Raw genomic sequence first — 27,961 nt, forward strand, 5'->3', positions numbered from 1 at the left:
GGTAACAAGGGACTTTCGTTACTTGGGGATCCAGATAGCCAAGAATTGGGGTACATTGCATAGGTTAAATTTAACGCGATTGGTGGAACAAATGGAGGAGGACTTCAAGAGATGGGACATGGTATCCCTGTCACTGGCAGGGAGGGTGCAGGCGGTTAAAATGGTAGTCCTCCCGAGATTCCTCTTTGTGTTTCAGTGCCTCCCGGTGGTGATCACGAAGGCTTTTTTCAAAAGGATCGAAAAGAGCATCATGGGTTTTGTGTGGGCCGGGAAGACCCCGAGAGTGAGGAAGGGATTCTTACAGCGTAGTAGGGATAGGGGGGGGCTGGCACTACCGAGCCTAAGTGAATACTACTGGGCCGCCAATATCTCAATGGTGAGTAAGTGGATGGGAGAAGAGGAGGGAGCGGCGTGGAAGAGATTGGAGAGGGCGTCCTGTAGGGGGACTAGCCTACAAGCTATGGTGACGGCCCCATTGCCGTTCTCACCGAAGAAATACACCACAAGCCCGGTGGTGGTGGCGACTTTGAAAATTTGGGGACAGTGGAGACGGCATAGGGGAAAGACGGGAGCCTTGGTGGGGTCCCCGCTAAGAAATAACCATAGATTTGCCCCGGGGAGAATGGATGGGGGATTTGGAATATGGCAAAGAGCAGGAGTAATGCAACTGAAAGATCTGTTTGTGGATGGGAAGTTCGCAAGTCTGGGAGCGCTGACCGAGAAATATGGGTTGCCCCAAGGGAATGCATTCCGGTATATGCAACTGAGGGCTTTTGCGAGGCAACAGGTGAGGGAATTCCCGCAGCTCCCGACGCATGAGGTGCAGGACAGAGTGATCTCAAAGACATGGGTGGGGGACGGTAAGGTGTCAGATATATATAGGGAAATGAGGGACGAGGGGGAGATTATGGTAGATGAGCTGAAAGGGAAATGGGAAGAAGGGCTGGGGGAGGAGATTGAGGAGGGGCTGTGGGCGGATGCCCTAAGTAGGGTAAACTCATCATCCTCGTGTGCCAGGCTAAGCCTGATTCAATTTAAGGTGTTACACAGGGCGCATATGACTGGAGCACGGCTCAGTAAATTTTTGGGGGTAGAGGATAGGTGTGCGAGATGCTCGAGAAGCCCAGCGAATCACACCCACATGTTCTGGTCATGTCCGGCACTACAGGAGTTTTGGGTGGGTGTGACAAAGGTGCTTTCGAAAGTAGTGGGGGTCCAGGTCGAACCAAGCTGGGGGTTGGCTATATTCGGGGTTGCAGAAGAGCCAGGAGTGCAGGAGGCGAAAGAGGCTGATGTTTTGGCCTTTGTGTCCCTAGTAGCCCGGCGCAGGATACTGTTGATGTGGAAGGAAGCCAAGCCCCCGGGGGTGGAGACCTGGATAAATGACATGGCAGGGTTTATAAAGCTGGAACGGATTAAGTTCGTCCTAAGGGGATCGGCTCAAGAGTTCACCAGGCGGTGGCAACCGTTCGTCGAATACCTCACAGAAAGATAGAGGGAATGGAAAAGAAGAAGGTAGCAGCAGCAGCCCGGGGGGGGGGAGGAACCAGAAGGACTCTCAGGGTTGTTAATATATGTGTATAATAGGTATAGGTCGTTGCTATAAATAATTGTATATTGGACTGTTAAATCATATTTTTGGAGAGTGTTTATCTGAGACAAGGCAGTTGCCATTTAGTTTTCGTTTTCGTTTTTGTTATATATTATTTATTCTTTGTTTATAAAACAGGTCATTGTTATTTATACGGTTATAGTATTGTGTAAAGGATACACAATGTACTGTGATGGTTGACCAAAAATTTTCAATCAAATATTAAAAAAAAAAGAAACAGAGTATAAACAGAGGGGCTGGCTTGGCACACTGGGCTAAATAGCTGGCTTTTAAAGCCGACCAAGGCAGGCCAGCAGCATGGTTCAATTCCCATACCAGCCTCCCCGAACAGGCGGTGGAATGTGGCGACTAGGGGCTTTTCACAGTAACTTCATTGAGGCCTACTTGTGACAATAAGCGATTTTCATTTCATTTCATAAAAAGATTTGCAGATCACTGGGTGGAAGGGAGGGGAGAAAAGGACCATAAATACCAAGATGATAATCATGTGCATGACTGAACTAAAAATAAGAGCACACCTGATTTAGAACAGGCACTTGTCACTCTCATGTGCCAAAGCAAATGGTGTTGGGTCACTTGTCAACCGGTACAGAATGTATAAGAACAGACTTAACATTACTTTGAGATGGGAGAGTAGTTTTAACAGCTTGTTGTGCACAGGTGCAATACTGGAATTTCTCCACATGGACTCCTTGTAAAGAACATCCAGGTGGGGCGAGCAAAGTGGAGAGGATTCGAAGGACAGTCCTTCAGAGGGACCAACAATCAAGGGCTTAGCATTGCCGAGCTTGGTATATTATTACTGGGTAACAAATACGGAGAAGGTGTTGAGGTGGTCTGGGGATCAGCAGGCTACATGGGGGCGGATGGAGGTGAAATTATGTCGGGGGTTGGGGTTGAGGGCACTAGCGACAGCTTCGCTTTCGTTTTCACCGGTGAAATATTTGGCAAATCCGATGGTTGTCCCCACCCTGAAGATATGAAGGCAATTTTGGCATCATTTTAAACTGAGGACAGTATCGAGACTGGCTCCGAACCGTGCAAATTATATGTTTGAGACTGCAAGGTTGGATGCCTCATTCGGGGGGGGAGGGGGGGGTGGTGGGTAGGAAGAAAAGGGATTGGAAGGAATGGGGAATCTGTTCTTGGAGGGACAATTTGCGAGTTTGGCGGAGTTGTCCGATACATTTGACCTCTCGTGGTCTGGCTCGTTCAGATACCTACAAGTTAGCAACTTTGTGAAACAGATCTATCCGACGACTTTCCCTGTGCCGTCACCAATCTCATTGATGGAGAGGGTTCTTTCACTTAGGGGGCAGAGGAGGGCAGTACCTTGGGTATCTATGCAAGGATCGTGGCCAATGACGCGGTATCGGTTGAGGGGATTAAGGCTAAGTGGGAGGAGGCGTTGTGGCTATTGTTGGAGGAGGGGGTGTGGAGTGAGGCCCGGCGGAATGTGAACGCCATGTCCTTGTGTGCGAGGCTTGACTTAATATAGCTTAAAGTAGTGCATAGGGCTCATTTGACGAGGTCAAGGGTAGAGGACAAGTGAGAGCATTGTGGGAGAGGTCTGGCTGATCATGAACACATGTTCTGGGTGTGTTCCAAGCTCGTGGGGTTCTGGGCCCCCTCCTTTCGCACCATGTCAGCGATTTTGAAAATTGAACTGGAGCCCTGTCCCTTAGTGGCCATATTTGGTGTGTCAGGCTTGCCAGAGTTGCAGACAGTGATGGTGGCCGATGTCCTGGCCTTCGCTTCGCTGATTGCTCGAAGACGAGTACTGCTGGGGTGAAGGTCTGCTTCTCCGCCCAGTGCCTCAGTGTGGCTGGGAGAGCTGATGGAGTTTCTATACCTCAACAAAGTCAAGTACATCGAGAGGGGAGCAGTTGAGGGATTCTACTGAAGGCGGCAGCCATTCATCTTACACATCAAAGAGCTGATCACGGTTAGTTGCTGTGGAGGGGGGGGCGAGTCTGGGGTGGGGGGGGAGGGGAGGGAGTTAGGGGGGATGGCTCTTTCGGTTTTTTTCTCTGGGAGGGGTTTGTAATTTGGGGTGTTGTGTAGTTTTGGTGTTATGTATAAAAAGGAAAACATTTGAATAAAAATAAGAAACATTTAGGTGATTCTGAATGTGTTGTGGAGGAATTTAAGGAATGCCATCACTGAAGTTAGTGGATATTGTTATGGGCCAGGGTTTAGAGAGCATCAAAGTATATCATGGAGTTCAGCTGACCCACAATGTTTAATAGATTTTGGTTATGGGGAGCACAAGGGCCCACTTTCCAGGTGTGATGCAACAGAGATCTAAAGTATTTTAAAAACAAAACAATGTTTATTCTATAAATCCAGTTAACATTTTATAAACACACAGTAAACATCTTACCAACTACCAACACTGATAACCCCCCAAAAAGATACAGTACTCTATAGGTAACCCTTAGTAACTTTCCTTACAACATCCATAAGCCAAAACACTTTTTAACAAAGACGGTAGGTTTGAATTCTCTACTTTTAAATTATCAAGTGATTTAAACACCTTGTTTAACATACAGAGAGAGGGGGCCAGTATACATCTGCTTGGTTTGAATGCAGCTCTCCAACTGAAAATGAAACTCAAACAGAGCCAAAAAGAACTTCCAGCTCAAAATGAAAGGAAACAGCAGAATCACATTCCAGCTCCACCCACACAATGACATCACTGCAGCCGTTTGATAAAACACACTATTCTTAAAAGGACTCTCACATGACAATATACTTTTAAAAAAAATTTAGAGTAACCAATTCATTTTTTCCAATTAAGGGGCAATTTAGCATGGCCAATCCACCTACCCTGCACATCTTTGGATTGCGGGGGTGAAACCTACACAAACATGGGGAGAATGTGCAAACTCCACACGGACAGTGACCCAGGAGAGTGGAGATACTTTTAATGCTGTGTCCTGTTTTGACTGTAAATGATTTGAGAGATTCTAATACAATAATGGGAGCAAAGAAATTCAAAACTGCAAAATCCAAACCAGATTGGCAATCTTTTAAGTTATCTATCATTATTTTCAAAATACCTAGCTGCAATGAGGAAAGAAGTAGTGCCGTAATATTTCTTCCTAATAATTATTTTAAAACCTGGAATGGCTTAACATACACATTTTATTATTCAATCTTGTTATATGAGGGCCACTGGCAGGGCCAGCATATATTGTCCATTCCTAATTACCCTTGAACAGGTGGTGGTGAGTCATCTTCTTGAACCACTGAAATGTATGTGCTGATGATATATTTACAGTATTGTTAGGGAGGAAGTTCCAGAAATTTGACCCAGTGGAAGTGAAGGAATGAAAAACTGTTTGCAAGGCAGGATGGTATGTGCTTTGGAGGGGAACTTGCAAAGTGATCGTGTTCCCATGCATCTACTGCTCTTGATCATATAAGTGGCAGGGGTAAGGGTTTGAAAGGTGTTGGAAGCTGGAAGGAGCCGTGGAGCATTGCCTCAGTGCATCTTGTATTTGTACACATTGCTGCCACTATGTGCTGGTGGTGGAAGGAATGACTGTTTTAAGGTGGTAAATGGAGTGCCGATCATGCAAGCTGCTTTGTCTTGGACAGTTGTTGGCTTCACGAATGTGGTTAGAGATGCACTTATCCAGATAAGTGAAGGCTATTCTATCACATTCCTGATTTGTGCCTTGTAAATGGTGGACAGCCTTTGAAGAGTCAGGAAGGGAGTTACTTGATGCAGAGGCTACGGACCAAGTGCTGGAAAATAGGATTAGAATAGTTAGGTGCTTGATGGCCAGCACAAACACGATGGGCCAAAGGGCTTCTTGTTGTGCTATAAAATTCAATCACTCTATGACTATGAAGGTACTCCCAAATGTTGATGGTAGGGCAATTCAGCAATGACAATGTCATAAAATGTGAAGGGAAGATGGTTAGATTTTCTCTTGTAAATATTCTTTGCCTGCCACCGGTGTGGTGCAAATGTTATTTGCCGCTCATCAGATCAAACCTGATTGTTGTCCAGGTCTTGTCCAGGGCATGAACTGCTTCAATATCTGAAGAGCTGTGAATGGTATTGAAAACTGTGTAATTATATCATATCAGCTTTTTAGCTGAAGATTACCATTTTAAATTTATTCCAATGCTTCATTCAGTATGCTGCTCGCATTGTATTATTCTAATTATTCATTTTTTTCTTTATAGAAATGTACATTCTCGCTCTGCTGGGCGTCCGACCATCAATCTTCTAAAGGAACAAGGTCTAAATTTTAAATTTCTTATTTTCAGTTTTGTAGATGTCACCTGCATATTGAAGCCTGGATTAAGGCTTGGCGCCTTTGCCACAATGGCGATGAAATCCCAAATCTGGAAGTTCTACCCATATTTCGAACAGGTGCTGTTTTTGCTGGGGGGGCGGGGGGGAGTGGACCGTGATGTGATTCTTACATATAAGAATCCCAAACTCAGCAAGGCCATTTGAACTCAGTGCTAAGTTCAAACAGACCCCATTTTCACTGGAACTAGGTCCAATTCCCTTGTGCGACTTATGATTGTTAAGAGTGGATGTGAAACCGTGGTCCCAGGTTCGAGTCCAGCTCTGGGTTACTGTCCTTGTGGAGTTTTCACATACTCCCTATGTTTGCCCCCACAACCCAAAGATGTGCAGGTGGATCCGCCACACTAAATTGCCCCTTAATTGGAAAAAAATGAATTGGGTACTCTAAATTTATTTTAAAAAAGAAAAAAAAGAGTGGATATGAATGTGAATAAGTTCTTTGGAACTATCAAGTTATTTAAAACCCCTGCTCATTAAATTTTGAAAAGAATAGCCTGCAGTTTAAAAAAAATGGTGCTATCAATTTCAGTGGCTGTTTGTTGACCTTGACCTGAGGATTATCATTATAGTCTTACCACTGCTTGACTACTTCCACAACCTATCATTATCACAGTGAGAGGACCTACTGGTTCACAGTGATTATAAAAAGATTAACTGTCTTTGATATGGGTCTATATAGGGGTGGCACAGTTGTTAGTACTGCTGCCTCACTGTGCCAGGGACCTGGGTTCAATTCCAGCCTTGGGTGACTGTTTGTGTGGAGTTTGCACGTTCTCCCCGTGTCTGTGTAGGTTTCCTCCCACAGACCAAAGATGTGCAGATTACGTGGACTGGCCATGTTAAATTACCCCTTAGCATCCAAAGTTGTGTAGGTTAGGTTAAAGGGTTATTGTGATAGGGCAGGAAGTGTTCTGTTAGAGGGTCGTTGCAGACTTGATGGGCCACATGGACTCCTTCTGCACTGTAGGGATTCTATGATTCCATGAATACAGTTTGGTTTTTCTAAGGGATTAAGTGTTTGAAGGGATTTGAATGTATCGAGTGGGTTCTTCTCAATGAGAGTGTGTTTTCAATACAGTGAAGTCTGTAATAGATGCTTAGCACTTCAGTTTATTTCACCTTAGCATGTCTTCTGAGACATGTCCATGATATATTCTGGGTTAGTTGGCATGGAGGATGTAAGGGCAAAGAATGGTGGGTGGGCGGGGGTTGGCAAGCATTGGCTCTAAGTTGACATGAGGACTATAAGGGGTCAAGGGGGTAGGTAGAGGGGCAAAAAAGTTACAAGGAGCCATTGAGGTGGGTTGAGGGGCATTGGGGCTATAAGGGGTGGTAGAGGGACATAGTTTGGGCATGAGGAGCCAAGGGGAATGGTTGAGGGGCATAGGTTGGCATGGGTGGGGCATGGGGAGTCTCTGGGGGTTGAGGAGGTATGAGAGATGAGGATTTACCAGGCTTTACTGTTTTTATTATAACTAAGATGACGTTCCAGAGCCTTTTAAACAACATGCCTTGGCACTCAAGAGACTTGGGAACAAAACATTAGGCCTGAATGATAAACAGAAATATCTAAGGTCAAATGATCGCTTCTCGGCCTTTTGGCTAAGATGAGCGAGAGGTTAGGTGTAATGCCTGGATCTGGTATGTCTCTCTTGTGGGGACCATGAATTGGATTCAATTTGAATTGGTTTTTGGAGCAGGCAAGGAGCTGGATTAGGGATTTGTCCCTGTCCACACCCTGAGCTCTGGCTTTGTAACTCTGATAAAGTAATTTTAAAAAGATCTAAAGCCAAATTACGTTGTCATATTATTATTACCATTACTCATTTAATTGATTGCAGTCTTTTCTTGCTCATTTCCATATCTTAACCTATAGTGCTATGCATTGTTGTTTAATCCTCTTGTGGCATCTATTTCCAGGCACAAGTGCTAAATTTGTGTGTGGGATAATGGGGTGCTTGATACTTCTTCTGCCATGCATCCCATCATGCTGCCTAGATAGTGAAACTGAAATAGTTGTCAAGTTCAACATTGTCCCGCTCATATAAAATAAATACTGGAAATACTCAGGCGGTCAGGCAGCAACTGTAGGGAGAGGAACAGTTAACTTTACACGTCAGTGACCTTTCATCTGAATTGGGAAAAGTGTGAGATATAATCAATTTTAAGCAAGTGTAGGTAGGAAGTAAGAAAAAGAACCAACGGGAAGTTCTGCGATAGGGTGGAAGACAGAGATTAAATAACCAAAAGGTCGGTGATGAAAGGTCAAAGGGAGTAGCAAAGGGACAAGTAAAGGAACAAAGATCATGTACGGGATTCTTCATTTCAGAGACCATGGGCAACATTTACCGACCATCCCCGCCGTATGTTTTCCGGTGGCGGAGGCAGCTCACCAGCAGGATTTACTGACCACGCCATTGTCAATGGGATTTCCCGACTGCACCCCTTGTCGCCGGGAAACCCATGCACTGACGAAGGACTGGAATACAGGGGCTGGTTTAGCACAGTGGGCTAAACAACTGACTTGTAATGCAGAACAAGGCAGTAGTGCGGGTTCAATTCCCATACCAGCCTCCCCGAACAGCCGCCGGAATGTGGCGATTAGGGGCTTTTCACAGTAACTTAATTGAAGCCCACTTGTGACAATAAGCGATTATTATTATTATTATTCCGCCAGCGTGAACAGCCGGTGGATCGCACCCTAAGTGTTAATGCCGGGACTGAATCGGTGGACTTCTACGACAACTAAATTGGCTCCGGGGCCAGAGCAATTAATTGGCTAGCGTTTTCACCGGCACCACGTGGAACTAAAGTGATTCCAATGAAAAACGGTGTCCAATTTGTTGGGGTCGGGATTGCCACTTGAGAGGCTGATAAACTGCAGCCAGGTATTAGCACTCCACTCCCCAAACAGACTGATCCCAACCAACAAGATGGCAGCATGAAGAGCGGACGCAGAGCTCAATACCTGCTGGACATCGCGAAGGCCCCAGAGAATACCGGGTCAGGCCCGTGACTGATGTGCCAGCGGTGTTTACTGTACATGTGGAGTAGAATGCATTGACGCTGCTGTCGAGGCACCGGAGCATGGCATTCTGTCAGGCGCCCAGCGCTGGCCACGGTTTTTGGCACACGCGTGATTCTCTGCCCAATCGGGTTTCGCGATTCCTGCGTAGCTGGAAGGAGTATCCCGTCCTGAGGTCTTAATGAGTTGGGAATAACAAAATAATGGCTATCTACCATCCGAAAGCAAAATAAAATGAAAATCAAGAGAGTAAAACCAAAACCAGCCAAGATAAAGAAAACAAAGTGGGGACAGAGGTTCCAGTCTGAAGTTGTTGAACGTATTGAGGCTGAAAGACTGTAAAGTGCCTAATCAAAAGATGAGCTGCTGTTTCTCGAGTGAACATTGAGTTTTGGACATGGGGAAACACTGCAGGAGGCTGAGAACAGAAGGGTCAACATGAGAGCAAGGAGGTGACTGGAAGCTCATGGTCACTCATGCTTGTGGATTGAACAGAGGTGTTCAATGAATTATTCAATCTGCTTTGTTCTCCCAGTGTGGAGCAGGCCACATTATGAGCAACAAACACAGTATGTTAATTTGATTGAAGTACACATAAATCACAACTTCATTTAGATGGAGTGTTTGGGCAACTGAGGGTAGAGGAAGCAAAAGGGCAGGTGTTGCATGTCCTCTGTTTACAATGAAAGGGGCAGTGGGAAGGGGATGTAGATCATGGTGTTGCTGAGGGAACGAGCCTTTTGAAATGCTGAGAAGGGATTGGGAAGGTGTATTTGGTGGAGGCGTTACACTGAAAGTGGGGGAACTGACAGAGGATGATCCATTGAACCATTGAATATAAAGGCTGGTGGGGTGGGAGGTGAGGAAATGGGGAACCCTATCATTGTTCTGGGAGTGGGAAGGGGTGAGGGCAGAAGTGCAGGAAATGTGATGGGACTGGTCAAAGGCCCTATCAATCACAATGGGGGAGAGTGCTCAGTTGAGGTAAAAGGAAGAGATATGCGAAGTACTGGCATGGAAGATTGCCTCATTGGAACATATGCAACAAAGACAGACAAAATGGGAGAATGGAATACAGGAAGTGCGGTTGAAGAAGGTAGTCAAGGTAGTTGTCAGAGTTGATCGGCTTATATTGAATATTCTTTGATATACCACACCCAAAAATGAAGACAGAGAAGTGAAGGAAGAGAAGGGAAGAATTGGAGATGGACCATGTGAAGACGAAAGACAGGCAGAAATTGGAAGCTTTTATTTCTTTCTCCATAGATGCTGCCTGACCCGAAGAGTATTTCCAGCATTTTCTTTTTTTATTTCAGATTTCCAACACCTACATGCATAGGGTGTGCCCATAGGGACTAGAAAACAGATTTCATAAACATAAGCCCTACTTATGTTAAATCCTCAGTTTCTTCTTAAACCTGGTATTCGGTTGGCGCAAGCATTAGACCTGATCTGGCCTGAAAGAAAAATGTATTATTCTAAATGATTACCCAATAAAGCGTTATTCTTTTGTTTTCCTAGGAGCTAAGAAAGTGCTGCTTCACGCTTTTGATGGAAAACCCTCTGTGGCAATGGAAGGGGTGAAAGCTGGATTTTTTTTTTCGATTCCACCGTCTATCATAAGAAGCGGGCAGGTTAGATCAAATATAATAACGTTCTCAAAAAAACAAACATGCTAGGCATGTAGCAGTTATATTATCTAAAGCGATGGAAACACTTTTGAAGGTCCAAAACCTCATTGCTATGTTTAAGGTACAGCATTTGTGGAAAATGAAATCCAAGATGCTTCTACAACTCAGTTTGCTCAATCACTCATACACTTCCACCTTTGATGCTCTTGCTGCCACAAAAACCTTACTATCTCTTGTGCTGGTTATTGCCCTAGTGTGGTTCTTTTCTTCACTTCCTCAAATCAAAGCCACAAATTTGAGCATACCTGCTGCACAACTGATTTAGCTTATGTATCACTGGGTCTGGCTGCAATCGAACCTCATACTCCTCTGTCAAAACTGCAGTCCAGGACCACCCTGAAGAGCAAAGATAACCCAATTTGTCTTCTGTTAAACCAACAGTCTCCTCAAACCTCTTTGTTCCTGTTCTGTCTGCCGTCATCTCCAACAACAAATGCAAGGAGCTCTTAAACGTCTTTGTCACTAAGGGTCCCTGCTACTTTCCTCCACAATTCCCTTTCTCATCAAGTCAAATATCCCCACTGCCCTAGCCCTGCATCATTATTTCTCTGTATTTCTCTCCAGTCTCCCTTCATGCCATCCTTGAGCTTATTTTGTTTATGAGACCCACAAGCTGCTCTCTAAAGTTAATTTATACTCACCGCTGACCACCCAACTTTTCTTCCTAGCCTCCTTGGCTAGTTGGCATTGTCTGTGGTCTCCACATCCCTCCAAACCCTTTCAAAATCATTGTCATCAATGTTTCCTCAAAACACCCACTCTCAATTCTTCTGTCCTTGAAACAAAAACACTCTTATCTGCAAATTCCTTTTCCATTCCAAAGTTTTGAATGTGTTGTAATATCCCATATCTATGTTCATCTTTCATGAAGCTTCCTGTTTGAATCTCTCCAATTACATCTCTGTGCCTGTAACCACGCCAAAATGGCCCCAACCAAGATTGCAAATGACACATCCTCTGTGACATTGCTGTGTCAAATGGTTTTGCCCTCTTTCACCGCTCTGCAGCTTTTAATGTGGTCCACCACGCAATGCTCCTCCATTCACCATTGTATAGCTTAATCAGCACTTACTTCTATTCTTAACTCTTTGATTGTAGCCAGAGCCTCTCCAGCAATAATTTCTCTTTCATCCCAGCAGTGTAACCTTTAGGCTCCACCATGTCTCTGTCCTTAGCCTCTTCCTCTTTATCTGTATGCTGCCTCTTGGCAACATCATCCATAGACATGGGGTCAGATGCCACAGAATGCTAACAACACCAACTCAATCTCTTCACCACCTTTTTCAACCCCACTACTGTCCTTGTGTTGTCAGACCACTTGTTTTGATGATGTCCCAATTAGGATGACCTGTTCACACCTCCTGCCAGCTCCCCAGTCAAGCTGAACCAGACTTTTTGCAACCTTGGCCACTAAAGAAAACCTTGCAACATATGAGGACAGATTCCAACTTATTGGTGCTAACCTCTTAATTTATTAGCTGCCAGTATCCACAGCGTGACTCCCACATGAAGTGTGATCATGTGGGTGCGATACTGAAGGGCTATTGCCACTCAGAGGACCCCACCACTGCATGAGAATTACATCCTTTTAACTAAAGGGCAGAAGATTTCAGGGGGTAAAGAGAAAACTAACAATCTAGTCATGTAGCACATACGTAAAACTTAAATGTTGATTTTCAGTATTCACTTACAGCATTTTCATGTAGCACAACTTGCTGCTACAAACTTGTGGGACAGACACAATATGTTTGTCACACAAGATTTTTCTTGGAGAAGTTTCCTTTAAACCACTACAATGAATAGTTTTAAAAGATTTTGAAAGGTATTGTTTAATCTGAATTTTCTGGATCAGTTTTGGATTTATGTGATCCGTAGACATACTAATTTACATATTGCTTTTTCCAAGAAGCAGAAATTGGTGAAGCAGCTGCCACTCGAGTTTATCTGCTTGGAGACAGACTCTCCTGCTTTAGGGCCAGAGAAACAGGTAACATCTGGAATTCCATGTGTGATTGTCTTTCTAAAATAAAAGGAGGTGAATACTGAAGTGGTTTAGAGCAAGACCATCAATGGTATGAGCAAATGTTTTTAGATAAATTAGGCTAAAGGAAGACAAAGGGCCAGAGTCGAACAGAATATAACCAGAGATTCCTATGCCGTCACTTACCTCTGACCCTTCTGATCTCAAATGCAAATTCTTCTGAGCACTCCGCCAATCCTTCTGATCTCGTGCCTCCTCCACCTTCTGAACCTGACCTTGACTATCTGATCCCAACTTCAACCCTACAGATCCTGCCCCTGACCCTTGAGATCCCTCACCCCGACCCTTGAGATCCCACACCCCGTTTCTGCTCCTAGCCCCATGATCATTCCAGTCTCGCCCCTTTCCCTTGTAATTTCAACCCAAATCCTTCTGATCTCACACACACACACCACCCCATGCACAGTACCCTCCAATCCTGAACGTGAGTCTTGTCATGGCACCCCCAACTTTCTAACCTTGCCCTTACCTTCTGATCCCACCACTGACTCTTCCAATCCAGGCCATGAGCTTTCTCACCCCAATCCTGACATTTACAATCCCGCACGCCACCCCCTCTGATGTCTCCATCCCTGACCCTTCCAATGCCCAACACCCCAGCCGACCCTTCTGTCCCTCCCAATTTCAACCCTTGGCCCTTCCAATCTTGCTTCCTGACTCTTTCGATCTCATCTATGCCCCTTCCAATCACTCCAACCCTTACGAAGTCCAACACTACTACTCAACCCTTCTGTTCCACCGACCCTTCTGATCTCACCTGACATTGACCTTTCCAATCTTTCCCTGTGGCCGCCAATTACACCATCTCACCTCCCTGCTTGCTGACTGCAATCTGTTACTGAATGTCTACCTGACCCATGACCAATCATTGTCTCAATCTGGGACCTGGAAATGGAGATGAAAAATATTAAGCAGGTACTGCCATTTAATTTGGCAGGGCCTCAGGGAAAGGCGTTCTTCTGGGTTTTCCATGCTCAAACAGGCCCTTTATTCCCTCTCACCTCAGAGTTATATCAGGCTGTACATTTCAGGGCTCTCTTCATTCCGGATGTCTACCAGAGGACAGGAAATTGGATAATATAGCAACCTTTTTAAGAAGGAATATGGAGCTAATCAGAGTAATTAATGGTCAGTTAGCTCAACATTTGTGGTGGGGAAAATTTTTAAATCTTTAATTCAGCATAAAGTTTTGAAAGACATAGATGAAAAAAATAGTTAAAAGTGCTCAGCACAGTTTCATTTACCATGCTTTACAAACCTGAATGAGGATGGAATAGACATGGTAAATGGGAGAAATGTGAATGGACGTGGTGTAATTGGGGAAATTCTTTTTCAAGGTATCACATTGGTGAAGATTAAAGGTATGGAATGTGACAGAATAAAAATCAGCTAGAAGGTAACAAATACAGTGGAGGATATAAAGGCAGTTTTACAGAAAGTTTGGATTTGAACAGAATTTAGCTCGGGGACCACTCCATTCTCTGTGCTGGTCGGTGATCATCATTTATCTAGATATATGCCTAGAGGGAAGCAATGGTGTCAACATTTGAAAATGTACCATAACCATTGCCCTAATAATGGCAGATGAAATTCAGTGTCGGTAAGCAATATGGTAACAATTCTATTCAACAACATTTGAACAATTTCAGGTTGTAAATTCTGTCATTGTTTCCTTTTCTTTTTAAAAAAAATATATTTATTCAAATTTTTCAACAAACCCCCTCACCAACAAAAAGAAAGAAACAAGAACACAACAATCAAAAATTATACAAAAATTATACATTGGATTTCCCCCATATACAATAACCCCCCATATGACATTTAAAAACACCAATAGGGAACCCCACCCACCCAAACGCCCCCCCAAAAGAACCCCCCCCCCCCCACCCAGCCCTGGGCTGCTGCTGCTGCTGACCTCCTCCTAACGTTCCGCGAGATAGTCTAGGAAGGGTTGCCACCGCCTGAGGAACCCCTGCACAGACCCTCGCAAGGCAAACGTTATCCTCTCCAGCTTGATGAACCCTGCCATGTCATTGATCCAAGCTTCCACACTAGGGGGCTTCGCATCTTTCCATAGTAGCAAAATCCTCCGCTGGGATACCAGGGACGCAAAGGCCAGAATACCGGCCTCTTTCGCTTCCTGCACTTCCAGCTCGTCCATTACCCCAAATAATGCTAACCCCCAGCTCGGCTTCACCCGGGCTTTCACCACCTTGGACATAGTCCTCGCAAAACCCCTCCAAAACCATTCAGTGCCGGGCACGACCAGAACATATGGACGTGATTTGCCGGGCTTCCCGAGCACCTCCCACATCTGTCCTCCACCCCAAAGAACCTACACAACCTCGTCCCTGTCATATGCGCTCTGTGAGTAACTTTGAACTGTATTAGGCTGAGCCAGGCGCAAGAGGAGGAAGAATTAACCCTACTCAGGGCATCAGCCCACAGACCCTCATCTATCTCCTCCCCCAGCTCCTCCTCCCACTTGCCCTTTAACTCCTCCACTGAGGCCTCCTCCTCTTCCTTCAGCTCCTGGTAAATCGCTGAAACTTTGCCTTCTCCAACCCATACATCTGAAATCACCCTGTCTTGAATCCCCTGTGCCGGGAGCAGCGGGAATTCCCTCACCTGCCGCGTCACAAACGCCCTCACTTGCATTTACCTGAAAGCGTTTCCTGGGGGTAGCCCAAACTTCTCCTCCAGCGCCCCTAGGCTCGCAAACGTCCCATCGATGAACAGGTCCCCCATTCTTCTAATCCCTGCCCGATGCCAGCTCCGAAACCCCCCATCCATCCTTCCCGGGACGAACCGATGATTCTCCCGAATCGGGGACCAAACAGAGGCTCCCACCTCGCCCCTGTGTCGCCTCCACTGCCCCCAGATCTTCAGCGTCGCCGCCATCACTAGACTCGTGGTGTACCTTGTCGGCGAGAGCGGCAGCGGTGCCTTCACCAGCGCCCTCAGGCTCGTGCCTACACAGGATGCCATATCTAGCCTCTTCCACGCCGCCCAATCTCCCTCCATTACCCACTTACGGATCATCGCCACATTGGCTGCCCAATAATAGCCGCACAAATTCGACAGCGCCAGCCCCCCCCCCTGTCCCTGCTACGCTACAGAAACACTCTCTTCACCCTCGGGGTCCTATTCGCCCACACAAAACCCATAATGTTCCTACTTACCCGTTTGAAAAAGGCCTTGGGGATCATAATGGGAAGGCACTGGAACACAAAGAGAAACTTCGGGAGGACCGTCATTTTGACCGACTGCACCCTGCTCGCTGGCAAGAGTGGCAGCATATCCCATCTTTTAAAATCCTCCTCCATCTGCTCCACCAACTATGTCAAATTGAGCCTGTGCAGGGCCCCCCAACTCCTAGCTACTTGGATCCCTGGATACCGAAAGCTCCTTTCCGCTCTCTTCAGCGGTAGCTAGTCTTTCCCCTTTCCCTGGTCTCCTGAATGCACCACAAAGAGCTCACTCTTCCCTCCGTTGAGTTTATACCCCGAAAAGTCCCCAAACTCCCTTAGATCCGCATGACCTCCGCCATCCCCTCCACGGGATCTGCCACATACAGCAAGAGGTCATCAGCATACAACGACACCCGGTGTTCCTCTCCCCCCCCCCGGACAAGACCCCTCCATTTCCTGGACTCCCTCAGTGCCATGGCCAGAGGCTCAATTGCCAGTGCAAACAACAAGGGGGATAGGGGGCACCCCTGCCTCGTCCCCCGGTACAGCCGAAAGTACTCCGACCTCTGCCGATTCGTAGTTACACTCGCCATCGGGGCTCTATATAGCAGCCTGACCCAACTGATGAACCCCTCCTCGAACCCAAACCTCCGTAACACTTCCCAAAGATACTCCCACTCCACCCGGTCAAAGGCCTTCTCCGTGTCCATAGCTGCCACTACCTCCGCTTCCCCCTCCACCGGCGGTATCATAATCACATTGAGGAGCCTCTGCACATTTGTATTTAATTGCCTACCCTTCACAAATCCCGTCTGGTCCTCATGAATCACCCACGGGACACAGTCCTCAATTCTCGTAGCCAGCACCTTCGCCAGCAACTTAGCATCAACATTGAGGAGCGAGATCGGTCTATACGACCCACATTGCAGTGGATCCTTGTCCCACTTCAGGATCAAAGAAATCAGCGCCCTAGACGTTGTCAGGAGCAAGGTCCCCCCCTCCCTCGCCTTATTGAAAGTCCTCACTAGCAACGGGCCCAGCAGGGCCACATATTTCCTGTAGAATTCAACCGGGAACCCATCCGGCCCCGGGGCCTTCCCCGCCTGCATGCTCCCCAATCCTTTAACCAGCTCTTCCAGCCCAATCGGCGCCCCCAAACCAGCCACCTCCTCCTCCTCCACCCTCGGGAACCTCAGCTGATCTAGGAATCGTCGCATCCCCTCCTCCCCGCTGGGGGCTCAAACCTGTACAGATCCCCATAGAAGTCCCTAAATACCTCGTTTATTCTCACCGCACTCCGCACCGTATTCCCCCTCTATCCTTAACTCCACCAATCTCCCTCGCTGCCTCCCTCTTACAAAGCTGATGTGCCAGCATCCAACTTGCCTTCTCCCCATACTCATAAACCGCCCCTTGCGCTTTCCTCCACTGTGCCTCTGCTTTCCCCGTGGTCAACAGGTCGAACTCCGTCTGGAGGTTCCGTCGTACCCTAGTAGCCCCTCCTCAGGGGGCCTCTGCATACCTCCTGTCCACCCTTAAAATCTCCCCCACCAATCTCTCCCTCTCCCTCTCGTCCCTCTTCTCCCTGTGGGCCCTAATGGAGATTAGCTCTCTGACCACCGCCTTCAGCGCCTCCCAGACTACCCCCACCTGCACATCCCCGTTGTCGTTGGCCTCCCAAGTATCTTTCAATGCACCCCCGCACCCGCCCGCACACCCCCTCATCCACCAATAGTCCCACATCAAGGCGCCACAGCGAGCGCTGGTCCCTCTCCTCCCCAACTCCAGCTCCACCCAATGCGGGGCGTGGTCCGAGATGGCTATGGCCGAATACTCCGTTCCCTCCACTTTCGGGATTAGCGCCCAACTCAAAATGAAAAAATCTATCCGGGAGTAGGCTCTATGGACGTGGGAAAAGAAGGAAAATTCCCTGGCCAGCGGCCTGACAAACCTCCATGGATCCACTCCCCCCATCTGGTCCATAAACCCCCTGAGCACCTTGGCCGCATCCGGCCTCTTACCGGTCCTGGACCTAGAACGGTCCAGTGCTGGGTCCAACACCGTGTTGAAGTCCCCCCCCCATTATCAAGCTTCCTACCTCCAGATCCAGAATCCGACCCAGCATGCGTTTCATAAATCCGGCATCATCCCAATTCAGGGCATATACATTCACCACTACCACCCGCACCCCCTGCAACCTACCGCTCACCATCACATATCGACCTCCATTATCCACTACAATATTCAGTGCCTCAAAAGACACCCGATTCCCCACCAGTATTGCAACCCCTCTGTCCTTCGCATCCAGCCCTGAATGAAAGACCTGCCCTACCCATCCCTTTCTCAGCCTAACCTGATCTGCCACCTTCAGATATGTCTCCTGGAGCATAACCACGTCTGCCTTCAGTCCATTTAAGTGCGCGAACACCCGGGCCTTCTTGACCGGCCAGTTCAGGCCCCTCACATTCCAAGTTATCAGCCGGATTCGGAGGCTACTCACCCCTGCCGACTAGCCATCTCCTTTTCTAGGCCAGCCACGTGCCCGCGCCTCCCACACCCTCCAGTCCCCCAGGCGGCGGACCCCCGCCCCGACTACCTCTCCTACTTCCAGCTCCCCTTTGGCCAATGCAGCAGCAACCCTGTTCCCTCCCCCCGCTAGATCCACATCTCGCCATTTTGCTCCCCCCATGACACTCCCGTAAGTCAGCTGAGTTCTGCTGACCCCAGCCTCTCCCGCCATTCCATCGACCCCCCCCCCAGTGTGAGAATGCCCCCACCCCTTGGCAGTCAGTGTGAGCTCCTCTCCAGCACCGCCCTTACCCCCCCCACCCCGGCCCCACCCCCAACCTTCCCTAACGCGGGAAAAAGCCCGCGCTTTCCTGATCCGGCCCCGACCCCTCTGGTGCAGCTCCTTTTTGCGGCCTTACCCCAACTCCCCATCCCCAGGCCTCCACTCCCCCTCTTCCTCCCTGGGGCCCTGCCCCTCCAACACCGGCGCCCACACTCTCCCACAGCTCCCACATCAAATCCATTCACCCATCCCCACCCAGCACTCAAACCAAGAGAACATTCCCCAAACGCAATAAAGACAGCAAACATCCCCCCACGACAAACCCTCAGTTTGAGTCCAACTTTTCAGTCTGTATAAAGTTCCATGCCTCATCGGGCGTTTCAAAATAGTGGTGCCGATCTTGGAACATGACCCACAATCGCGCTGGCTGCAGCATCCCGAACTTCACCCCCTTCCCATGGAGAACCGCCTTAGCCCGATTGACATCAGCCCTCTTCTTAGCCACCTCCACACTCCAGTCCTGATAAATTCGGATCTCCGTGTTCTCCCACCTGCTGCTCCGCTCATTTTTGGCCCATCTCAGGACACACTCTCTGTCCATAAAGCGGTGGAACCTCACCACTACAGCCCTTGGCCGCCGTTGGCTTTGGGTCTCCTTGCCAGGACCTGATGAGCCCCATCCAGCTCCAGGGGCCTCGGGAAATTCTTCCTCCTCGACCTATTCTCCAGGTCCTCAAATTTTTCCACCCACGTCTTGTGCAGCGCCTCGTGCGCCTCCACCTTCACCGCCAGGCCCAAGATCTCATTCTCGTTCTCCGAGGCTTTTTGCCGCACCTCCCGGATCGCCGCCCCTTGGTCCTTCTGGGTCTCCACAAGCTTCTCAATCGCCGCCTTCATTGGCGCCAGCATTTCTGTCTTCAGCTCCTCAAAGCAGCGTTTAAGAAACTCCTGCTGCTCCTGCGACCACTGCGCGCTCGCTGCTTGGTCTCCACCCGCCGCCATCTTGCTTTTTCTCCCTCGCACTTTTCGCTGCCCCAGGATCACTTTTTTAACCGCTCCACTCCTGGTCCAATCCATATAATGTCGGGGGGGACCTTGCTGTCACCTTCCCACACTGGAAGCCGTCGAACAATTGCCGTTGGGGAGATTGTCTGGAGAGCCCAAAAGTCCGTTCCCGGCGGAGCTGGGGACCGTGGTCATGACAGATAGGAGCTGCCGAACGTGCGACCTACCTAGGCATAGCCGCAACCGGAAGTCATTATTTCCTTTTCATTGCCTGTTTAGTTTTATCTCTTTATTTTTGCTTCCATTCAGCAGCACATCTTTTGTTTCTTTGTTCTTTTCTCCCCCATCATCATTTCCCTTGGCTCTCTGTCTTTACTGTTTGCACCCTATCACAGACCTTGTCCCACCCAGCCCTTGCTCAAAACCTGATACATCATTAAGGGAGGCAATGATGTAATGGTATTGTCACTGGACTAGTAATCCAGAGACACAGGCGAATTTGCTTCCGGTGGCGACATGTAGATGCAGGTCGCGCATTGGGTGGCTTCTGCTAGAGCTTTCGCTTTTTGGCCCTTTTCACCCAGATTTGGGAGGAAAGTTTATATGATCGGTCTTCAGATAAGTTGTGGTAATTAGAGGATGTCGAAAACCTGACGGAAGAATACAAGACGAAAGGGTACGAGCGCTAGTTCACCTGAGAGCTCGAGTGCGAAGATCTGTGGAAGGAAAGATGGTGGGAGCAAGCTTGATGTGTGGGGCTGTGCCCATTACAGTGGACACGCTGGGTGAGGTGATGGCATGGAGTTTGAGCGGCAGTTTGCCAAGCATTTTGAGCGGCATGGGAAGGAGATGATGGGAACTCTCAAACAGTTGGTGGACGATACATTGGCCCCGATAAAGGCTTTTGGAAAGACGTTGAAGCCTGAGCGGAAGTAAGGAGAAGTGTTGAAGGCATGGAGGAGGCGTTATCAAAGAACATTACAGGACCAGGAACAGGCCCTTCGGCCCTCTAAGCCTGTACCGGTCGTGATACGAACTTGGCCAAAACCCTCAGCACTTCCTTGTGCCTTATCCCTCTTTACCCATCCTATCCATGTATTTGTAGAGATGCCTTTTGAACGCCGTTGATGCATCAGCTTCCACAACCTTCCCTGGCAGCGTGTTCCAGGCACTCACCACCCTCTGTGTAAAAAACCTGCCTCACACATCTGCTCTAAACATTGCCCCACTGACCTTAAACCTATGCCCCCTGGTGACTGACCCCTCCACCCTGGGAAAGAGTGCCTGCCCATCCATTCTATCCATGCCCCTAATAATCTTGTAGACCTCCATCAGGTCACCCCTCAACCTCTGTCATTCTAATGAAAACAACCTAAGTCATTCAGCCTCTCCGCATAGCTAACACCCTCCAGACAAGGCAACATCCTGGTAAACCTCCTCTGCACCTTCTCCAAAGCCTCCACATCCTTCTGGTAGTGTGGTGATCAGAATTGTGCACAATATTCCAAGTGTGGCCTTACTAGGGTTATAGAACCAAAGAATTTACAGTGCAGAAGGAGGCCGTTGAAAAGAGCCCCCTACTTAAGTCCCTGCCTCCACCCAGTAACCCCACCTATCCTTTTTGGATACTAGGGGCAATTTAACATGCCCAGTCCATCTAACATGCACATCTTTGGACTGTGGGAGGAAACTTGAGCACCCAGAGGAAACCCACGCAGACACGGGGAGGACGTGCAGACTCCACACAGTCAGTGACCCAAGCCGGGAATCGAACCTGGGACCCCGGAGCTGTGAAGCAACTGTGCTAACCACTGTACTACCATGCTGCCCTATACAACTGTAGTATGATTTGCAGTTTTTCTACTCGATGACCATCCAATGAAGGCAAGCATTCTGTATGCTTTCTTGACTACCTTGTCCACTTGCGTTACCACTTTCAAAGATCTGTGGACCTGCGCGCCCAGATCTCTCTGAATTTCTATATTCCTCAAAGTTTTGCCATTTATGGTATATTTCCACTCTACGTTAGACCTACCAAAATGCATTACTTCACATTTGTCTGGATTGAACTCCATTTGTCATTTCTCTGCCCAAGTATCCAACCTATCTTTGTCCTGCTGTATCTTCTCGCAATCCTCAACAATATCTGCCACTCCACCAACCTTGGTGTCATCCGCAAATTTACTAATCAGACCAGCTACATTTTCCGCCAAATCGTTTATGTACACCACAAACAATAGAGGCCCAGCACCGATCCCTGTGGAACACCACTCGTCACAACCTTCCATTGAAAAGGCACAACGTCCAGCTTACCTCAATGGGAGAGGAGCTGCGGAAGGTGGAGGAGAGTAATAGAGGGTTGAGAGCCAAAGTGGAGGACCTGGAGAATAATAATAATAACCTTTTATTGTCATAAGTATGAAGTTACTGTGAAAAGTTCCTAGTCGCCACATTCCGACGCCTGGTCGGGTAAGCTGGTACGGGAATTGAACCCACACTGCTGGCCTTGTTCTGCCTCACAAACCAGCTATATAGCCCACTGAGCTAAACCAGCAGTTAGGGTCAGGGCAGCAGAATTTGTGGGTCTTGGGTCTGTCCAAGGGGCTGGAGGGCCTGAGACCAACAGAGTACTTTTTGGAGATGTTCGGCAAGTTGTTGAGGGAGGAGGAAAACACTTCCCTCTTTGAGCTGGATAGGGCTCATTGGTCGTTCTGACCGAAGCCAAAGGCAGATGAACCACAGAGAGCAGTGATCGTCTGTTTCCACATCTATCAGATGAAAGAGAAGGTGCTGAGATGGGCCAAGCAGAATTGAGAGGTGAAGTGGGAAGCCAGTGGTATTTGAATATACCAAGACTTGATGGTGAAGCTGGCAAGACAGCGGGCGGCCTTTAATAGGGTGAAAGGACGCTTTACAAGAGTAATATGCGGTTCGGGATGGTCTACCCAGCGAAGTTGAGAGTGACACATAACTCCAAGAACTATTACTTTGAGATGGCGGAGGAGGTGGAGGCATTCGTGAGGACCGAAGGATGGGGACTGAACTGAGTTTGGACTTTGTTTTTGTACGTTGTGGGTGGGAGGGGATGGTTTGGGGTTCTTTCCCCTTTTGTTTGTGGTTTATCATGTTTGGTTCTTTAGAAGGGCTGGGTGTGGGGGGGGGTCTTTCTGTTGTTTTTTTTGTCTAGATATGTGCGGGAGGGAACTCTGGCGGGGACCACCTCGCTCGCAAACTTGAGTTGGATAGTGAACGGGAACGAGGTGGGGGGAGGGGCTGCAGTTGGCCGAGCCTGTGTGGACAGGTTTCGATGGGCCTGGGAGGTGTGCATGGAGGGGGGGATGGGGAGTATGCAGAGAGAAGTGGTTTTGAGAGGAAGTGGTTGGGGGATTTCTGGGAAGGCAGGGAGGGGTAGCTGGCTGATGGTAATTAGGTGTAGGGCCTATCCCACTCGCATGGCGGAGCTGGGGACCGTGGTCATGACAGATAGGAGGGGGAAGGGGGGTGAGAGACCTCCAGTCCGATTGCTAAGGTGGAACATGCAGGAGTTAGGTGGACCGGTGAAATGGGTGAGAATATTCTTGCATTTGAGGAGCTTGAGAGCTGATGTGGTACTGTTGCCGGAGACCCACTTGAGGGTGAAGGACGAGGTGAAGCTTCGGAAGGGTTGGGTGAGTCAGGTGTTCCACTCGGGTTTCAATAACGGCCTGGGGATTAGCGGTACGAGTGGATAAGGGAGTTAGGTATCAGATGGAGAAGGTGGTGGTGGATCAGGGGGGCAGACATTTTATATTAATAGGAGCGTTTGAGGGGCGTTTGGTGGTGTTGGTTAGCATGTATGCCCCAAAATGGGATCATGTAGGGTTTATGAGGAGGACATGCATCAATTAGTTTTAGGCGGGGATTTAATTACAGCGTTGCATCCGAAGATGGATCGGTCTAAGCCGCGCTCGTTGACCCCCTTCGTAGGATGGCAAAAGTGTTGGCAGCGTTTATGAAGGAGATTAGATTTTTTTCACAAGTACATAATGTGTACTAAAGGATTGACTTCTTTATTATGGGGAGGTTGTTGCTGTCGGGGGTGAGGAAAGCGGAATACTTGGTGATTATCATTTCAGATCATGCTCCACATTTGGTGGAGGTAGTCCTTGAGAAGAGGCCTGCACTGAGGCCAGCGTGGAGGTTGGATGTGAGGCTGCTTGTAGATCCGAGTTTTTGTGTGAGGATGGCGAAGGTGATTGATGATTATGTGGGGTTCAATAAGAATGGGGAGATCCTTGGTGCGATGGGATGGTCTCTCGTTGTCGCTGGCAGGCTGGGTGTAGGCAGCAGAGAACAAAGAACAAAGAAATGTACAGGACAGGAACAGGCCCTTCGGCCCTCCAAGCCCGTGCCAACCATGCTGCCCGACTAAACTACAATCTTCCACACTGCCTGGGTCCGTATCCCTCTATTCCCATCCTATTCATGTATTTGTCAAGATGCCCCTTAAATGTCACTATCGTCCCTGCTTCCACCACCTCCTCCGGTAGCGTGTTCCAGGCACCCACTACCCTCTGCGTAAAACACTTGCCTCGTACATCTACTCTAAACCTTGCCCCTCTCACCTTAAACCTATGCCCCCTAGTAATTGACCCCTCTACCCCGGGGAAAGGCCTCTGACTATCCACTCTGTCTATGCCCCTCATAATTTTGTAGACCTCTATCACGTCGCCCCTCAACCTCCTTCGTTCCAGTGAGAACAAACCGAGTTTATTCAACCGCTCCTCATAGCTATTGCCCTCCATACCAGGCAGCATTCTGGTAAATCTCTTCTGCACCCTCTCTAAAGCCTCCACACCCTTCTGGTAGTGTGGCGACCAGAATTGAACACTATACTCCAAGTGTGGCCTAACTAAGGTTCGAAACAGCTGCAACATGACTTGCCAATTCTTATACTCAATGTCCCGGCCAATGAAGGCAAGCATGCCGTATGCCTTCTTGACTACCTTCTCCACCTGTGTTGCCCCTTTCAGTGACCTGTGGACCTGTATTCCTAGATCTCTTTGACTTTCAATACTCTTGAGGGTTCTACCATTCACTGTATATTCCCTACCTGCATTAGACCTTCCAAAATGCATTACCACACATTTGTCCGGATTAAACTCCATCTGCCATCTCTCCGCCCAAGTCTCCAAACAATCTAAATCCTGCTGTATCCTCTGACAGTCCTCATCGCTATCCGCAATTCCACCAACCTTTGTGTCGTCTGCAAACTTACTAATCAGACCAGTTACATTTTCCTCCAAATCATTTATATATACTACAAAGAGCAAAGGTCCCAGCACTGATTCCTGTGGAACACCACTGGTCACAGCCCTCCAATTAGAAAAGCATCCTTCCATTGCTACCTAGCCAGTTCTGTATACACCTTGCCAGCTCACCCCTGATCCCGTGTGACTTCACCTTTTGTACTAGTCTACCATGAGGGACCTTGTCAAAGGCCTTACTAAAGTCCATATAGACAACATCCACTGCCCAACCTGCATCAATCATCTTAGTGACATCGAAAAACTCTATCAAGTTAGTGAGACACGACCTCCCCTTCACAAAACCATGCTGCCTCTCACTAATACGTCCATTTGCTTCCAAATGGGAGTAGATCCTGTCTCAAAGAATTCTCTCCAGTAATTTCCCTACCACTGAAGTAAGGCTCACCGGCCTGTAGTTCCCTGGATTATCCTTGCTACCCTTCTTAAACAGAGGAACAACATTGGCTATTCTCCAGTCCTCCGGGACATCACCTGAAGACTGAGGATCCAAAGATTTCTGTCAAGGCCTCAGCAATTTCCTCTCCAGCCTCCTTCAGTATTCTGGGGTAGATCCCATCAGGCCCTGGGGACTTATCTACCTTAATATTTTTTAAGACACCCAACACCTCGTCTTTTTGGATCTCAATGTGACCCAGGCTATCTACACACCCTTCTCCAGACTCAACATCTACCAATTTCTTCTTTGGTGAATACTGATGCAAAGTATTCATTTAGTACCTCGCCCATTTCCTTTGGCACCACACATAGATTCCCTTGCCAATCCTTCAGTGGGCCAACCCTTTCCCTGGCTACCCTCTTGCTTTTTATGTACGTGTAAAAAGCCTTGGGATTTTCCTTAACCCTATTTGCCAATGACTTTTCGTGACCCCTTCTAGCCCTCCTGACTCCTTGCTTAAGTTCCTTCCTACTTTCCTTATATTCCACACAGGCTTCGTCTGTTCCCAGCCTTTTAGCCCTGACAAATGCCTCCTTTTTCTTTTTGACGAGGCCTACAATATCTCTCGTTATCCAAGGTTCCCGAAAATTGCCGTATTTATCCTTCTTCCTCACAGGAACATGCCGGTCCTGAATTCCTTTCAACTGACACTTGAAAGCCTCCCACATGTCAGATGTTGATTTGCCCTCAAACATCTGCCCCCTATCTATGTTCTTCAGTTCCCGCCTAATATTGTTATAATTAGCCTTCCCCCAATTTAGCACATTCATCCTAGGACCACTCTTATCCTTGTCCACCAGCACTTTAAAACTTACTGAATTGTGGTCACTGTTCTCGAAATGCTCCCCTACTGAAACATCTACCACCTGGCCGGGCTCATTCTCCAATACCAGGTCCAGTACCGCCCCTTCCCTAGTTGGACTGTCTACATATTGTTTTAAGAAGCCCTCCTGGATGCTCCTTACAAACTCCGCCCCGTCTAAGCCCCTGGCACTAAGTGAGTCCCAGTCAATATTAGGGAAGTTGAAGTCTCCCATCACCACAACCCTGTTGTTTTTACTCTTTTCCAAAATCTGTCTACCTATCTGCTCCTCTATCTCCCGCTGGCTGTTGAGAGGCCTGTAGTAAACCCCCAAGATTTGACTGCACCTTTCTTATTCCTGATCTCTACCCATATAGCCTCACTGCCCTCTGAGGTGTGCTCCCGCAGTACAGCTGTGATATTCTCCCGAACAAGTAGCGCAACTCCGCCTCCCCTTTTACATCCCCCTCTATCCCGCCTGAAACATCTAAATCCTGGAACGTTTAGCTGCCAATCCTGCCCTTCCCTCAACCAGGTCTCAGTAATGGCAACAACATCATAGTTCCAAGTACTAATCCAAGCTCTAGGTTCATCTGCCTTACCCGTAATACTTCTTGCATTAAAACATATGCACTTCAGGCCACCAGACCCGCTGTGTTCAGCAACTTCTCCCTGTCTGCTCTGCCTCAGAGCCCCACTGTCCCTATTCCCTAGTTCTCCCTCAATGCTCTCACCTTCTGACCTATTGCTCCCGTGCCCACCCCCCTGCCATACTAGTTTAAACCCTCCCGTGTGACACTAGCAAACCTCGCGGCCAGGATATTTATGCCTCTCCAGTTTAGATGCAACCTGTCCTTCTTATATAGGTTACACCTGCCCCGGAAGAGCTCCCAGTGGTCCAGATAACAGAAACCCTCCCTCCTACACCAGCTGTTTAGCCACGTGTTTAGCTGCTCTATCTTCCTATTTCTAGCCTCACTGGCACGTGGCACAGGGAGTAATCCCGAGATTACAACCCTAGAGGTCCTGTCTTTTAACTTTCTGCCTAGCTCCCTGAACTCCTGCTGCAGGACCTCATGCCCCTTCCTGCCTATGTCGTTAGTACCAATATGTACAATGACCTTTGCCTGTTTGCCCTCCCCCTTCAGGATGCCCTCTACCCGTTCGGAGACATCCTGGACCCTGGCACCAGGGAGGCAACATACCATCCTGGAGTCTCTTTCACGTCCACAGAAGTTCCTATCTGTGCCCCTGACTATAGAGTCCCCTATTACTATTGCTCTTCTGTGCTTTGACCCTCCCTTCTGAACATCAGAGCCAGCCGTGGTGCCACTGCTCTGGCTGCTGCTGTTGTTTTCCCCTGATAGGCTATTCCCCCCGACAGTATCCAAAGGGGTATACCTGTTCGAGAGGGGGACAACCACAGGGGATTCCTGCACTGACTGCCTGCCCTTTCTGGTGGTCACCCATTTCTCTGCCTGCACCTTGGGTGTGACCACATTTATATAACTGTGATCTATGACGCTTTCCGCCACCTGCATGCTCCTAAGTGCATCCAGTTACTGCTCCAACCAAACCATGCGGTCTGTGAGGAGCTCCAGTTGGGTGCACTTTCTGCAGATGAAGCCATCCGGGACGCTGGAAGCCTCCCGGACCTGCCACATCTCACAGTCAGAGTACTGCACCCCTCTAACTGACATTGCATCAATTAATTAAAATTAAAAG

General features: G+C 48.2%; 1 protein-coding gene across 3 annotated transcripts in view; it reads left to right on the forward strand.

Annotated features, from left to right (window-relative positions):
- Nucleotides 1-27,961, forward strand: part of tatdn3 (TatD DNase domain containing 3) — a 157,444-nt gene that overhangs the window by 117,933 nt on the left and 11,550 nt on the right. The window contains exons 7-9 of one of the 3 annotated variants that reach the window (XM_072508807.1): nt 5,813-5,868; nt 10,492-10,604; nt 12,568-12,648. In XM_072508807.1, coding sequence (XP_072364908.1) covers nt 5,813-5,868; nt 10,492-10,604; nt 12,568-12,648 — 250 coding nt within the window. The remainder of the gene's footprint in view (nt 1-5,812; nt 5,869-10,491; nt 10,605-12,567; nt 12,649-27,961) is intronic. The other 2 variants (XM_072508817.1, XM_072508824.1) reach the window with 2 other exon arrangements.

Source organism: Scyliorhinus torazame, chromosome 1, assembly GCF_047496885.1.
Source record: "Scyliorhinus torazame isolate Kashiwa2021f chromosome 1, sScyTor2.1, whole genome shotgun sequence".
NCBI lineage: Eukaryota > Metazoa > Chordata > Chondrichthyes > Carcharhiniformes > Scyliorhinidae > Scyliorhinus > Scyliorhinus torazame.